Source organism: Plodia interpunctella, chromosome 8 (genome assembly GCF_027563975.2).
Source record: "Plodia interpunctella isolate USDA-ARS_2022_Savannah chromosome 8, ilPloInte3.2, whole genome shotgun sequence".
In the NCBI taxonomy this organism is placed as follows: Eukaryota; Metazoa; Arthropoda; class Insecta; order Lepidoptera; family Pyralidae; genus Plodia; species Plodia interpunctella.
Window position 1 is genome coordinate 2,374,450 of NC_071301.1, and position 17,498 is coordinate 2,391,947.

A 17,498-nucleotide genomic window follows, 5' to 3' on the forward strand; every position below is an offset into this window, starting at 1 on the left:
AATAGTAATCACTCGTAAGTAACACTGTATTTCACACAATAATACAACTTTGTTGAATGAATCAAACTTAACCACATATAACTCGTATAATGTGTAAATATAAATACATATGGACAAATCATAACACATTGAGTTGGCCACAAAGTAAGTTCGATACTCTTGTGTTATGGGTTACTAACTCAACGATAATATATTTTAATTTTTATGTATTTAATTTTATAATTGAAGAAATTAAGTACATAAATATAATCATAATAATAGGTAATGTAAAACAAAATCAAACTGAAGAAATTAAGTACATAAATATAATCATAATAATAGGTAATGTAAAACAAAATCAAACTAGTGTTTTGTTTTATTTTACATATTTCGTTTCAGTAACGTTTCAAAATTTTACCAACCCTATTTGCGAAGCTATTTACAAGACTTACTAGCTTTTACGACGCGTAAAATCGTAAAAAGTACGGACATAAAATAAACTTAGGCTTACAACTGTTACAACTTCTGAACAGTTGAGAGGGGGTATCTTTATAATAGATGGGATGGTCTTCGTGATCTTCTCATTTCGAAAGGTTGTTAATGTGTGCTGGTTACAGAATCAATGTTTTTCGGTATAGGACCGTCCTAGAATACCACTATATATCCTTTCGTGGATGTTGTATGTGGCGTCTGAGGGATAAAAGGCCTTAACAGTTGAAATAACAAAATCACATTCAAGGAGCAAAAACACGCTTCACGAACGGGTCTTGAGTCGTTTCAACGACCAATTGATAATGAAACGCGAAATTATAAATTATTATGATAAAGTAGTAGCTACAGAAATAGTGTTTCTTTAAATGTTATTATAAAGTGTATTAGTATTGTGTGTGTATGAAATTGTAGTATGTAATAAAACTACAAATTTGACACTTTAAGTACGTATACTTGAAAACATAAACTCCTATTACAAATTACTTAAGTAAAATCATTACTTTATCCAAGCTACATACATCGTAGAGTCATAACACCCACATTTAAAAAAAATATGTTTAACAAATGAAATCACAATTGAAATATATAAACACACACACTTCAGATTTAGCGTCTTATTTCCCGGGGAATCATATTCTATACATTTATAGATTTTTTACAGTCCATAAAGACTCTTTCGTTCTCCTATTTTCTAAACATTCATCACTCATACTAATTTTATATTAAAATTATAATTTATAAAATTTCTTTAATAAAGGCAAGACGCTTCCGAGGGTTTCAGCGTAGTAGTCCGGTCTGAGTTCGTCTTGCGCCAGCGCATCTTCTACAGTATGGTGGGTAAGTACAAGAAGAGTTTTGAAGCCGGTTGACTTTCCTAGACCTACGTCTTGGGCGATCCTGTGAGAAAATTTACATTTTAGTTGAGGAATTTAGGTCTTAACTTAGGTATGGCACGACAAAAATATCTCAATTCAATAAAATAAAGAAAAATGGTTTATTTGGTACATTGTTGTGACAAAAATAAATAATAAATTAAAATTTAGACTTAAAATTACAATGTTTATGCACTAAATTGCTAAACTGGCTCCCGCTTAGCTTATGTGGTTGGGCAAAGTCGCTAGTTTTCTGCGGGCACTATAATTAAGAATAAAACTTTGTACTAACACTAAATCATGTGACAATTTTTTGTGAAAAACCGATTAAAATTTAGTAGATTGTAAAGAAAGAAAAATACGACAAAAAGAATATAGAATAGTGATATTAATAATATCAAATAATTCACAGATTTACCAATCTGTAATCTTTGAATATCATCCTAAGCTTGGCTGGAAGAAATTGTATAGCGATAAGTCCGCCTTTGCGCTTATTATATTATCCTTTGTGAATGGTGCAATAAAGTGTTCATCTATCTATCTAAATAATTAAATTAGTCCTATCAGTTTTTAAGTAGGTTTACCGAAATATTTACTGAATTGTACTGGATAAACAAAGCTAAAAATAACTATTAAATTTATATCTATCGTCTGACATTTATAAGTATGTATTTACATTTCCACATAAGTAATTCTTATGTCTGTGATCAAACATAATATTTAATTTATCTACAAATTTCTCTTATCTGTGTGTAATTGGTAAATATATTCGAAAAGTAAACGGAACGGAGATGAAAAAATAAATTTTGAAGATAAAAGATAAATTTGGGAATTTTTCCTGAAACTGCGAAATGAAGAAAAATTAAATCCCTTTCATCTACTAGACATTAAAATTCAAAGACCATTGCCGAAAATTATAAATCATGACTTTTTCTTTTTTCCATTTGAGTAATTAAAGTTTTCTTGATGTTTCATAAAATACTAGCGACCTGCCCCGGCTCCACTCAGGTAGGTAGGTGTACTATAATAAAAAATGCCTATGTCACACCTGAAGGTTTCGTCTATCTCTGTGCCAAGTTCCATTAAAATTTGCCCTGTAGTTTTTGAGTTTTTATATTACAAACAAAAAAAAAACATTTTTCTTTATCATATTAGCATGGATTAAATTTTCACCTTGTCTTGATGTTTATTTCGAACTAAATCTTCATAAATCTAAATCATACCTTGCTACTTTCTAAAATAACTTTTAAAGTAAGATAGATTGATTACACTCTACGTTTCATCCTCATTTGAAAAAAATCATGTGCAATAAGAAAATGTATTTTCTATGTCGTATTTTTTTGAATTATCTTAGTACAAGCACTTGAAATAAGATTTTTTGAGAATAGAAAAAAAAAATTGTTATCATGAAATACAGAATCTATTATTATTAAAGTTCATTCATTACATATAAGGTATTCCATTTAGCGCATCAATTCGGATAGCTTCGACTCCTAAGTATTTATTTTATATAATTTATAACGCCGATGGATATAATAATATTTGAACACATTTTAATAATATTTGAACACATTTTATTTATATCTTTGCACGAATATTACTCTAACGTAAAGATGGCTATGTTCCGCGCAATGGAATACAAAATACTTACATGTCTCCAATAAAAAGTACCCTACTAGGGTCAGTGACCCCTGCTCGTCGCATCGCAAACTCTCCGAATATTTTCCCAGGCTTTCCCAGTAGTGTCGGATCCCGTTTCGACTCCTGACAAACTAGGCTGGTGAAAAATCCCGCACCTAAAACATATTTTATAGCAATATTCTTCTAATAAGTAACACAATTCTTCCCGTCTTCAATCAATCAATGTTAATAAAATGGAAATAATTTTTAATTTTCATTTATTGACAAACTGTAGGTACCTAACTCTTTTTATTATCTATAGTGGGTTTCATCGTCAACTTTGCACGGAAAAATGCAAAATACGTCATTTTGTCTAAGCGTCGTCGGCGGCGTGCTAGTTAAAGTCAACGTCAAAGTTGACTGGCGCACCTCAAAGTAATAGTCTCTAATTGATCCAGATTTCATTAGGAGAAGGAAAAATCTGATATATTTGCTATAACTATAACAGTATTTAGCTTTTCCATTTGGATAATTTCAAAAAAATGTGTTCAAAATATTAGTAATTTAGCTTTGATATTATTATGATAATATTTAAAATTAACAGTTTAAAAGAAATTGTAGGCTGAAAAAAAGAAAAATCCAAAATCTTACTCATATTATGAATGCGAAAGTTTGTTTATTATCTCTTTGCGGTCTAACTACAACCAATCTTCTTGAAATTTTGCATACATGTAGTTTAAAGTGTGGAGAAGGACATAGGGTACCCCAAAAATAACTGTTTCAATGGGAAATTCACGCGGGCGAAGCCGCGGGCAAAAGGTCAAAAATAAAGTGCAATACCTAACATTACATGGCCAGTGCCTAGCACCCAATGGGTATCAGTGGCTCCGCTTAGATATAGTACATCGTCTCTCTGAATGTATGTCACTGATCTGTACAGTTTTGGCAGGTTCAAGTTTGTATCACAGTCTAGCACCACGGCCCCTACTTCAGGGTCGTCTTTGCAAAACTGTCCAAGTTCTCCAAAATCTGGTGCTGTTTCTGGCTGAAAATATAATTATGGTTAAATATTATATTAATTGACAATTCCATTTGGGGGAAAAATACATTTTTTGTACACGTACGTATGTTTGTTTGTAACGCGATAACTTTCGAACCGTTGGTCTGATTTTGATAAAATTTAATGGAATTTATAAGTTCATGGGGAATGAAAATCGGTTCAGTCCTTTTTGAAATATTCACAATTTTGTAAAAACTCATCTTATTGTGTTCACGAGGTCTAAGTTCGTGGCGAACAACTAGTATCTAGTTATAGGCGTAAACGTCGTGTCAAAGTTAAGTTTCTCGGAATGGGGAAAACAAAAACATTGTATAGACACATACACATGGTGAAAATATATTCACTACAACATCAAGAAAGTACAAAAAACAATAAGATTTTTCCCTAGAGACCCTAATTAAGTATGTCAAGCAGAACTGAATTTACTCATTAATTCTAATTCAAACTTATCTAGATTTTGAGAAATCAAACGAAAATTTTCGGCAAATCGTGCTTTCGGTGAAGTGTTTCTGTGAACTGTATACACCAGTCGCTGCATACTGATAAAAATATTCGTTAACCATCGTCGTGCTATCAGTACCAACATTAACTTTGATACAAATGTCGTTTTATTGTTCAATTCAGACGTTATCTCGAAAGCAAACGCTTTGCAATGGTCTCGTAAAGAGATTGTTTCAACAATGATAACGATAAAGGATTGCTAAATTGTTATCTCTATAATCTTGTATAACTCCTGTACGTATGTTAATTTTCTCCTAGATTACAATGCGAGAGTAAACTAAACATTGTATAACATAATTAATGGCATCCAAAGCAATTTTGATAGTACTCTAAGAATTCTATCCTAACTTAACTAATATTATAAACGCGAAAGTAAGTTTGTTTATTACCTCTTCGCGCTTTATCTACTCAACAAGTCTTATTGAAATTTTGCATACATGTAGTTTGATGTATACGGAGCTGGATATAGGGTACCTTTCATCCCGGAAAAATAACTGCTCCCGTGGGAAATCACGTGGGCGAAGCCGCGAGCAAAAAGCTAGTATACTATAAATTCAAAAGTAAGTTTATTACCTCTTCACCCTATATATACTCAACTAATCTTCTTGAAAGTTTGCATACATGTAGTTTAAATATGGATAAGGACATAGGGTACCATTAATTCCGGAAAAATAACTGTTCCCGTAGCCAATTTATGTGGGCGAAATCGCGGGAAAAAGCTAGTTAATTATAATTCGGTATTCAAGTAAGTATATTCTTTGGGATGTTTCTTGACTATTGTAGATAGGACAAGCGAAAACGGAATATCTGATCAAATATTGAATCTAGTCTCACATAGTTTTTCGCCAATTAAAGCTAAAAAATATTCAATTAATATAGGTATTTATTTGCCGGTAATTAAACGTGTGAATAGGTATCATAAGGACAAAAATCGCTTGACGTATCGCTTGCTCCGTTTTATAGCACATAAAAAGTGGTAAATGACTGCCCTCCATAAGGTAACCTTGTGGAATTTCACATGTTACGTTAAGTTGGTCTTTCAATCGTTTGTTAACCATATCTACAAGTGTACAATAAAGTATCTATTCGAATTTACACGGACACATATGTTGGAAGTCTTAACCTAAAAATCACTAATACTAATGGGTATAAAAAAATTAAAACTAAAATATACTATTTAAAAAAAAGACAAAGAATTAATGTGCGTGTGGTCTGGGGTCCAGTTCTTGAATATATATATATATATTTACAAAAATGCCAGTACCTAAAATTTTACTTACCCCATCTAAAACTTTGAAGCCTGCTGCCCTCAGAATCCGTTTGGTTTCAGGACAGGCCACACAGTACACAGATTTATTGAAATTGCGCGATTTTAAGAATTCCACTATTGCAGTCGATGGGATTGTTAGATTTTCCTGAAAGAAAATAGGTGTTTAACATTCACATATTGGTGTGGTACTTTGTTAAATATTATTGTCCACAATACACTTTATACTTATAAATTCAAATTTCTTTATTTACATTTAGATATTTACAGGAAAATGTTGGTAATATACGTCAATTTCATTAATTTACCTTGATTATTTTCTAATGAGCACCACTATCGCTACTTAATATAAAACAAAGTCGTTAACCGCTGTCTGTCTGCATGCTTAGATCTTTAAAACTACTCAATGGAATTTGAATAGATAATGTGATTCCTGACGAAGGTTTAGGCATATAACTTATTAAGATTTTACCCGAGCGAAGCCGGGATGGGCCGCTAGTGTCTTATATTTTGAAAGCTTGACGATGATAAATCGTTTTAGATACTTAACTCCAATTAAAAGATATTTACACCTTACGGGGTAGGCAGAGCCTAAAGCCGCGAAACTCGAACGCCATTGTTTTAAGTAATTTTCAGTAGTATTATTTGGTATTAGCAGCATGTTTCACGATAAGTTTAACAGTTATTTGAATGGGATTGAATACCTAGTTATTATTATAACCTATGAAACGTTACAGACGTTACAGACGTAGGTAATAGTGCTATAATTTATCTATGTTAAAAAAGATGTCTGTTAGTTTACGGACGTGAAGATAATATCTTAACTTACAAATTATTTAAAATAAAAGGAAGAAACTAATTTAAGCAAAATGGAATCTCAAATTTTATACAACATGGAAAATGGAATCTCAAATTTTATATGATTTATGGACTGTTTCATTCATTATTCTTATATAGAAAAGCATACAATAGATATATTGTGGACTGTAGGCGAATGAGTGGACTGTATGACCTTTACGACTGGTTAGTAGTTATTATTTGCTCATTCCCTCTCATATTTAGGTCATTATTGGCTAACTAAAGGCTTGCGTCAATATATTGTTGATCGAATTTATTGTATAGCAATAATATTATTATTTGTATTTGTTTCTTTGTGTATTGTAGTTGAATACTGTGCTATTATTTTTATTTCATTATGTGATAATGTATTTCTGACAAGTGATTAAGTATTATCAATTAATTTGGCTGTATAACTTGAAGACTACGTGCGATGATATGATTTTAGTTAGTCGAAACAAATGTTTAAATCGTTATCTTATGAACTGACTTTCTTTAACTGTTTCATAAAAACATGTCAAACTCAGATATTTTATACGTATGTTATCTGTGTAGTTTTTCACGTTTGTTTAATAACTGACATTGTGCATAAGTAAGTACATGTTGATAAAAAAACGTGGTTTGACTTTTAGAAAAAATATTATACATATAAAGATATTATAAATATTTATAGATGTTTTATAAAGATATTATAAAAAAAAGCAAACAGTAATTCTAAAAATAACAATACATATTGCAAAAAATTGAACAACACATTCGAGATTATATATCAATAATAAAAAGAAAAAGAAAGAAAACGAAATTTGAAAAAAATAGATTTTAAATTTTATTTTTATTATTCTTATGACCACCTAACACATTTATAAATAATGAATGAATCATTGCAACTTACAAAACCATCTTTAATGCCAGCCGACTTGAACTGGTTCTCATAATTTTCTTTGGTCCGTATGCTATTGTTTGATACAAAGTGCACAGTCTTTCCAATCTTCTTCATCAGCTCAATAAACTCCCCTGACCCTGGTAGCGGCCCATTCTTCCATAAGACACCTGTCAAAAATGATCATTAATTTTTTTTTTAGGATTCTATGAAACAAGAAGTTGAAACGGAACCCTATTATATTATCACTTTGGCCGTCTATCCGTGTGTGCTAACGCCCATAAATATTGTTAAAATAACCGATTCTAAACACACACAAATGCACAGATTTTCATGCAGTTTTCACCAATAGATAGTGTGATTCTTGAGGAAGGAAGGGAGCGAAGCCGTATCGGCTTCGCTCCCTTCCTTCCGGGCCGCTTGTAAAGTACAATGTAAAATCATAATACAAATTTAACTTCAGAGAGATATTATGATAAATATCTAATATAAAATATACCTACTTAATAAAAATCCTTAAACTAGCATCTCATACTTATTATATACATCCATGTATATTAGTTAGTAGTTTAGAAATATTTGTTTAGAGATTAAACACGCGCATGACGTCACTATTCGTAATCAGTGCAGATAAGTTTTTATGACTGAAAAACTTCAAAAATCATCTTCAAATTCCATTCGCATATTATATTTAGGGATTATCTTTCAGAAAAATATAAAAGTTATGACGTCACTTTTTTTTTCCTGAAAACTTATTTAAGTAATAAATTTATTATAGACTCGCAGATTTGCAGGATTTTGATTATTTTAATTTTAGATTTTTTTTTATTTGAAAAACGACAAAGTGATAGTTATACAAACAAAAAAAAAACTCTTATTAATGAAAACTAATACTGGCTTGCTCGTATTATAACGCTAGATAACGCAGCATTAACCAATCATATTATTATTATATAAAAGTTGACTTAAAGTATATTTCCAAACGTTGCTTTTAAAATTAATTGCAAAAAACAAAATCAAAAAACAATTATTTTTAAATTTTGTTGAGTAATATTAATTATTGAGTAATATTAATTATTGAGTAATATTAATTATTGAGTAATATTAATTATTGAGTAATATTAATTATTGAGTAATATTAATTATTGAGTAATGTTAATTATTGAGTAATATTAATTATTGAGTAATATTAATTATTGAGTAATATTAATTATTGAGTAATATTAATTATTGAGTAATATTTATTAATATTGTAATTAAATTTTGTACTGGTTGAACGAACAAAACACTACATCAAATGATTTTAAACATTATTTATCCAGGTATAAAAATTCCATGTATATTCCATAAACTAATTCATACAAATATCGGTACAACACCGGTATTACATCATACAGCCGAAGATACTATCACACATGCGCAGTAAGGTTTGATTTGACACTTCACTCACCGTCGCAATCGGAGAACACGTGGTCAAATGAATCCAAAAACTGTTTTATTCCATTTGAGTCCAACTCATTCAAGTTCACTGAAGTTGTCGACATTTTTAACTATTTTAAATTTGGAACGCGTGTGTTCATAACCTAGTATTAGGAGCTACTGCGCGCGCGTCAATGGTTACGTATCAAAATATAAACCCAGCTGGCTTTGCACTGTTTCCATTGACGCCTGTCTGCCTGTCTGTGGATGTAGTGGTATTGATTAGAACTGCTTGAAGTTATATTTATTTTTAGATAATGGTTTGAATGATGATGTAATTAAGACAAATATTACTAAGTGCAAAGATTGATCTTTAAAAAAATACAACAATCTAAATAATTCTAATGTGTCTTTCCATTTTTACCTTAGAAGTAAAATCTGTTTTTTTACTGTCCAGAATAACGTTTATGTCTATATCTCTGTGAGTCATAAATAAAATAAATAAATAAATATATTAGGACAAATCACACAGATTGAGCTAGCCCCAAAGTAAGTTCGAGACTTGTCGAATGATAACTAAATAGTATAGCATTTACTTATATTATATACATGTAAATTTTTGGAACGTAATTTATATAATTATAACGTTATCTCTTATTTACAAACAATTGACTAAAATAGCCACTTAAAAAACCTGTAAAATATAATTATTATTCCCAGACTGGCAGTACAATGGAAACAAACCGATATCGCGTTATCGACCGCCGACGCCGTATCTCCATAGTTACAACCTTGATTTTAATTCCACTCGATTGTTTTATTCCACGCTGTTTCTCAAGCTTGTTCGCCATTTCGCCCTCTCCACGTTCGCCCGAACGGGTGTACTGGCGCCTTTAACTTTTAATATTTCTGTTGACAGTTTGCTTGATCTTATGAAACGATAAATTGTGTTTCAATAACTTGTGTTTGCAGTTATGTAACTGACGATATAAATATAGATATAGTGTAACCGAGCACACTGTCAAAAACAATAGGAGGTAGGTGCCGATTCGCCCACTCGGGCGAATGACGACCGGGTGAAGTGACGAACAAGCCATCGCTTGCAAGGAAGTAGCCGTCAAATCGATTATACCGATCGATGATTAGAATGATTGGATTGTCTTTGCCTGTCGCTGTTTAAAAAAATGCAATTAGCAACGGAAATGTCATGGGAAATTCCAGATTTAAATTTATAAATAGCATGTCAACGGCTACGCCATTTATGAATTTAAATTTGGAATTAGAAATTGCGCCATTAGTTATCGTGAACGGCTTATGGAGGGTTGCACTAAGTCAACTTTGATATTAACTTTAAAATGCGTAGATAAAATAGCGTACTTCTCTTTTTTCTGCACATGTTAAAGTTAACGTCAAAATTGACTGATGTAATCGAACCTTAGTTGATAAATTTAGCCCGCGGCCAGTAGTTAAAAATTTTATACGCCAGAAATGACCTCAATTTGATGCTTTTTGACAAAGAGTGACAGAGTCAACACACACACACACTTTCCTGCACATTTGTAATATTAGTATGAATATTAATGGATGCATATGCCACTGGTATACCTGTCTGATGCTAGCACCATAATTTTGTAAGAACACCTGGTTAAATACTTATATTGGCTTAGTAAAGGGTCGGGGAACAGGCAATAAATCATCGTGCTATTGCAATAAGGCACTTTCTTACGATGAAAAACTACTATTGCTAGGGTATCCCACGTATCCCGATATTACCTGTAATAACGCTGTTACCATAAATAAGCTGAGATATGGCGTAACACAGAACTTTGGAATTACTTAATGGTTTTATTAAATAGCTAGCAGCCCGCCCCGGCTTCGCTTGGGTAGAGCTATAATTTAAAAGAAATCTATGTTACTTCTAAAGGTTTTGTTTATTTCTGTTTCGAATGTTATAAAAACCGGTCCAAGTTTATTCATTACAAACAAAAATAGTAATATTTATCTTTATAATATTAGTATGGCCTTGTATAGATACAGACTAGCGCTGGCTTACAACTCGACCAGAAATAATTTCCAAAAATATGAGTATTTTATTGGTATCTTTTCTTTCAACTTTGAATGGTTTTAGTTGCCAGTGAAAAAAATAAAAATGAAATAAAATTCGGTAGAGCTTTTACAACCGGCCGTCTGCTTAAGGTCAACTCTCCTTGGGAATGCAATTGTCGTTTATCAGCTGTTAAGGCTATTGTCTCTGAGTCGCCTCTTGTTCCATGTTATATTCTACCCGTGTCCAAATTCCATAACAATCCGTCCAGTTGATTTTTTGTTGAGTAAAAACATTGTGTATGTTTTTACTATACGTCCTCACAAACTTACGTTTTTATAATATTAGTAGGGTTTATTTTATTGGAAATAGTAAAAATATGAATGTTCAGGGTAACCTGTGACCCATAACCAATCGCGCAAGACTACATCTAAAACAGCAACGTTTGTTATACACATTTCGATAAATCGTTAAATGTTGATTTTATAAAATACATGATATGATCTAATAGTAAATTTCCAGAAATAAAATTAATCACTAAACAGTGTTTCGATTCTGTAAGAGACGTCAAAAAAACTCACGTCGGATTCCGCGCGGATATGGCTCACTCGAACACTAGCGCTACACTTGCGGGTGCGTCGGCGAGTTGAACTATACTCACTCAGAAATTTTGACAAATATGTATGAGATGACGTGCAAATTTGCATTCTATAAGAAAAACATCAAAAAACTTTGTGAGTTTTTTGAAAGATTCACTAGCCCTCTCCGCTGAGTGAATTTTAAGACTAGAGTCTAGCGATCCCATTAAAAAAAATACTATATATCACATGCTATCTATTATAATTATACATGCAGAATTTTCCTAAAAACCTGTGTATTGGCAAAAATACTAAGAAATACCATCAAGACCGGATAATATTTAGGGGTAGAAAAATATTTTATCTTTTAAAAATATTTTTGCAATCCTATTTTTGAAAGTTAGTTAGAGACTTGCCCTTTAAACTTGTAGGACAGGACAAATAGAACTACTTTTAAAAACTTTTACAATGTCATGAAATGGCTTAGAAAAATATACTCTAGTTCTCTGAAAACCAGTGTTCTTTTCTTTTTCTCCTTTTGATCCAGCTTTCATTTTGAGTTCAGTCAAGAGTTCTATGCACTAGCATTTTCTATTTTTGTTTAAAAGTGCAAGTTACCACAATGTCTATGACTGAAAAATACGTAACACAACGAGTGGGTTGCTCAAGTCAACTTTGCGTTTTTCTGCGCATGTTAAAGTCAATACTTTAACATGCGCAGAAAAACGCAAAGTATGCTCTATTTTGTCCAAACAACGGTGGCGCGTAAGTCAAAGTCAACGTCACGATTGACCAGTGCAGTGTTCAAAAAGTTGTATAGATTTTTTTGACGTGACAACGTCTTAAATTAGGTTGCGGCTGGGTGTCACTTATGAAAAAGTGTAACGCCCGGTAACGTTACGATGAGTCACCGAACGAGAGAGAGGCCCGCCGAATGCCTTGCGTCTCTCTCCCACTCAACTATGATCGGTCTGCCGCGCGCGTAAAAAGACGTTGTCACGTAAAATCTTCGCCCGTAAAACCGACTTTACAGGCAACCATTTTTTTTATTTTGACGAGGCCGTGGCTGTTATTTACAAACATCCTTTTACAACATCTAATTTTAATTCCTAAATAACTGATTTTCGTTGATTTTCAGTGCTTAATTATTATTTAATTACATTATTTAATTAATAACCAAAATCCGTTTGAACCCCTACAGTTTGACGGGTTGTCAATTGTTTGAAATAACTTCTTAACTTCTTTATAATATGTTTTCTAATAAGTAGTATTTTCGCCCAGAAATTTAAAAATATAAAAGTCAAACTAAACGCGATATTTCATCCGTGAGAATTTCAAAAGCAAGTTTACTTGACCTACTTTTGCGCTTACTATACGCCAAAAGCCCTGAATTCTTAATATTGTTCAAATTAATCAGCATTTGACTACCGTTTCAACCTGAACGATCGAATTAAAATGTTTAATTCGAAGTTTAACTTCCCTAGACTTAATACAAAATGACTTAATACAATTTAATTCCAAATTTCAACCAAGTTTAAAGTCAAAACAAACGAGGTCAAACACACTCAAATCTAGAATGGATTTTGAAAATAACTAAGTAAACAATTCATCAAGAAAAGGCGATATGGATAGTGCCGTAAACCACGTCCCAAATGTATAGGTACAACTCAGCAGATTTTTTATTAATAGGAAACCGAAGAACGTATGAAAATTTTTATAAAATATGACATTGTATGAATGAATACATGAATGAAAAATTAACTCATCTCGCTACTTTTCTGTATTTTTGGTCGTCGGTATCTCTAGTTGTCAGATCATCGGCACGCGTATCATCCTTAGCGAGACAATTAGCTACAACCCCAGATGTTGACGAAATAGCCGAATTTATTTTATACTATGTAACGATATATAATATCGCTACATAGTATAATTAAAGTCTAACTGTGCCTATGTATGCCTGTATCTCTAAAACTACGCAACGGATTTTGATACGTGCTTTAATAGATAGAGCGGTTCAAGAGGAAGTATAAGATAATAATTTATTACGGTTTTAACCGAACTAAGACGGGACGGGCCGCTAGTAACCTCTTTCATGTCACATATTTACTGAACTTTTTATCCACATTTAGATCCACAAAAAAACCCGTTAAGCCACTACAAAAACCTCACTCAACCGAACAAAAGTTAAAAGTCCCTGTCACCATTTAAGTTTGCAAAAGTCCCCCAAGTTCTATATTCTGAACAGGTATACCGCCCACATATTACAGAACCTTTTTGGGCGCCCTTTTATTAAACGTTAAAAGCATTTTTTTCCTACATTTGCTTAGACGCTGTCAAAAAGCCCTTTTTATTTTAACACTGACGTGTAATATGCGAAACTTTATTTAGAACAGGATAATAACATTATTTATAACCTTTATTTGTTTACATATAAAAAATCTAGTAATTAATAAAAAATAATATACTGACAGACGCAGGCGTCTGTTTGGTGGAAGACATTAAATTATTTCATGACTTTAACCGAAAACGGTGGCCACAAAAATCCGTATGGTAAATTGTGACAACATTATGTAGAAAACTACTATATATTAAAAATGTATCTTTTATATTAATCTATATATTAATTATTGACTTTTCGCGAATAAATAAAATAAATTGATAAAAATGATATTATGACGTTAGTGTGCACGCTCTTAACTGCGCTCAAAGAATTGTGCCGGCCATTGCGAACTTAATAGTTGACCATTCCGATTTATTGTGCTTTGCGAGTTAAATTTTAGTGCACATTTGTGAATTTCAATTTCGGATTGCGCTCACGTTGTTGTATCATGCGAAGTGAAACAGTGTTGGATGAAATAAATTAATAAATATAGAATCTGGACGGATTGTATGGACTGAGTTAGCCGCAAAGTAAGTTCGATACTTGTTTTACGGGATAATAGCTTAACTCAACTATATAATAACATATGCTTTATATATACATAAGCAATCGATGTAGATGTAAACATCCAAGGCCCAGGTCAGTCTGAAAAAGATCATTTTCCATATTGACCGGTGATAGAACGCGGGACCTTCAAGAATAGTAATCTAGTATCAAAAATAAATTCTTTATGAAATTAATACTAAAACCAAAAAATTGTGAGCAGTATTATTTGTAATGCACAATGAAATAAGAAAAACGAAAAATTTTCACTGTCTATATGATTGCTCATAAAAATCGAAACAAAAAAGGATTTTTTTTTTCTTTGGAAACTAACTTAGTTATTATATCGTCGAAATCTGCTCAAAAATTTGTAGAATCAAAGAAGTACATGATGAACCTGTTTACGTTATAAATATAAAAAAGAAAACAATACATTACGGTGTGACTGAAGAAATTATTTGACTCCTAAAAGAGGAGTTGCCTACTGTGAGTGGATTCATCGAATATTTTGTTAGAAATTGTCGAATGATTTTAATATATTTTAAAGGATATGATCGCTGGCATAGGTTTCTAAGTTAAATACATTTTATTATTACTTTTATGTGTCTTAAAGGCTTATACCCGTTACAGAATATCTGAGTGGTTTACATTAGAATTTTCATGAATAAAGAAAGGATAAAGCATGATTTTAGAAAAACTATTATATGTTTGAAATAATTTATATGGTTTATATAATTTGAATTAAAACTGAATTTCCTTTTAAATATTACAAAAAAATATATATATTAAAATTTGCGCCTGCGCCATTTTGTGTAAACACGTCGCGGCGGCGCGTATGCAACTTTTACGTTAAATTTAACCTGTGCACAAGTTGAAGTTAACATCAAAGTTGACTGGGGGCAACTCACTCTACCAGTCATTTCGAAGTTCACTTTGACCTGAGCGCCGCCATCGATTAGGCAAAATGGCGTACTTTGTGTTTTTCTGCGCAAATCAAAGTTACCGTCAAAGTTGACCGGTGCAACCCACCCTAATTTGGTTTTACGATCCGGCTTGGAATAAAACGCGTATTTATTTGGGGCACGTGCCCACAGAGTTTAAGCAACTTTTTTGTGACTGATTAGAGTAAACATTTACTTTTCACTTGTTAGCGCCAAACAAGCCCGAACAAGCCCGCACAATGATTGAATTCATTTCATTCTCACAACAAAAAAAAAACACGAAATCCCGTGATTTTTTTTTTCAATGCAATCGAAATTAATCTTATGAGTCATTTAAATTTTGGCGAGTTGCCAAGCTATTAAGGTTTTCAATATTTTTCTGGCAGATCCAAATTGAATATTGTGTAGATTCGACATTGCTATTAGGAAATCTAGCGATACTCTCTTCTTCCCCGTTTCTTCTACCGCTACAGAGCGTTGGAGCCCAGGCTTCGTCATACGATTACCAATCGATTGAAAAATAAGTAGATTTTTGGTACAACTCCTTTTATGTTGCAACCTATATTTTTAAGAATATTTCAACAAATCAACGGGTATAAATTACTGATGTACAATACGTAGTTATTAATTGTTTAAATGTTAGCGGAATACCACATATTTTTTTACCTGATCCAAATAAATGCTCATAAAAATTAACCAATACTGAATTAGTTAATATATTATTGTGAAAATATTTAAACAAATCAGTAAATTATATATACATATAATATAAAATATCTGTTGTGTATGTTAGAGTCTTCCTGTATTTATGCAACTTTTATTCACTTTTACTTACTTGTATAAAGATCAGCATTGTAGTATTCCCAGAAAATACCAGTTTCAGGTGAGCTCCTAAGTACAGATATATAACTACCCCATGAGGGGCCTTTTTTAATATCGCAGCAAAATCGGCCAGCGGAATATGAACGCACGGCCCATGCGGTAAGATTCCAATTTTATTGACAACGTTTCGGTTTGAACTTGCCTTCTGTGTACGCAACTATAACTCATTCTGTCCCACTTCATCTTAGATCCCCTTAATCCATAGTGGAATTAAATGTCCAGCCACGGGGCACTATATTGTTTACCCTCAAAGTTTATGGATCGTAAATTTGGGACGAATTTAGGTCCTATTAAATTGGGATTAAATATTCGCCCGCTGTTGAGTAGCGAATGAATTGTCAGGCATTAGAATTTTATAATTCTTGTTCACATTATAGATATTCCAATCAGTATACTGATTTGAATCGCACCTAACGGCTTCGTTTATAGAGTTTCATACATGTGTGATTCGAGGAATAATTATTTTAATATGTTCCTAGACCACTTCGAACAAAGTAGTCGAATCGCGACTAAAGAATATTCACTGATATTTCAAATGGAAGGAGCGATTCGTTTGAGACTAAAATGTTTTTTTTTATAAATCCTGATTAAATTTGTACACTACATTACTTTGATTGATGATTGTACAAAATCTGTTTCATGGTTCTTTATATAATAATAAAGAACTGGTTATTGTTATTACTTTTTTTGTACTCTAGTTGGTAGATCCGATGAAGTATCTCTGTATACTATCCCATAATGACCATTTCCGCGTTAGTTTTGTATAATGCAGTGGTGTACGGCAGTACCTATACCAAACTGGTCTAACAAACTCAACTTCAAAACTTAAGCATACTAACTTCACAAGAAAGTAAGTTATGAGCAAAGTAAAGCAAAATATATTAAAAAGATGTAAGACACGTTATAAATGTAGAAGATTGTAAAAACTTTATACCTTCATAATCCCAAAGAGCTGTGTGCAAACAGTACCTACGCCCTGCGCTTTTATATTAATAGACTTAACGTTTCCTACGCATTTTAAGACAAAAAATGCATGATCATACGAAAAGACTCTTTACGGTGTCGAGAAATTCTGGCGTCCATTCCCACTCTAGAATAAATTTATTCTATACTAGCGGCCCGTCCCGGCTTCGCTCGGGTAAACAGATAATAAATTATACATCTAAACCTTCCTCAGGAATCACACTAATGTTGGTGAAAACT

At 32.1% G+C, this 17,498-nt stretch overlaps 1 protein-coding gene across 1 annotated transcript; it reads right to left on the reverse strand.

The window, feature by feature from the left end:
• Positions 1-901: 901 nt before the first annotated feature.
• Positions 902-9,119, reverse strand: LOC128672030 (uncharacterized). Its single transcript, XM_053748920.1, has 6 exons — positions 8,959-9,119; positions 7,521-7,678; positions 5,805-5,939; positions 3,804-4,008; positions 2,995-3,139; positions 902-1,368 (listed from the first exon to the last, which is right to left on the reverse strand). The coding sequence occupies exons 1-6, from the start codon at positions 9,050-9,052 to the stop codon at positions 1,200-1,202; spliced, it is 906 nt and encodes a 301-aa protein (XP_053604895.1). The 5' UTR covers positions 9,053-9,119; the 3' UTR covers positions 902-1,199.
• Positions 9,120-17,498: the final 8,379 nt, after the last annotated feature.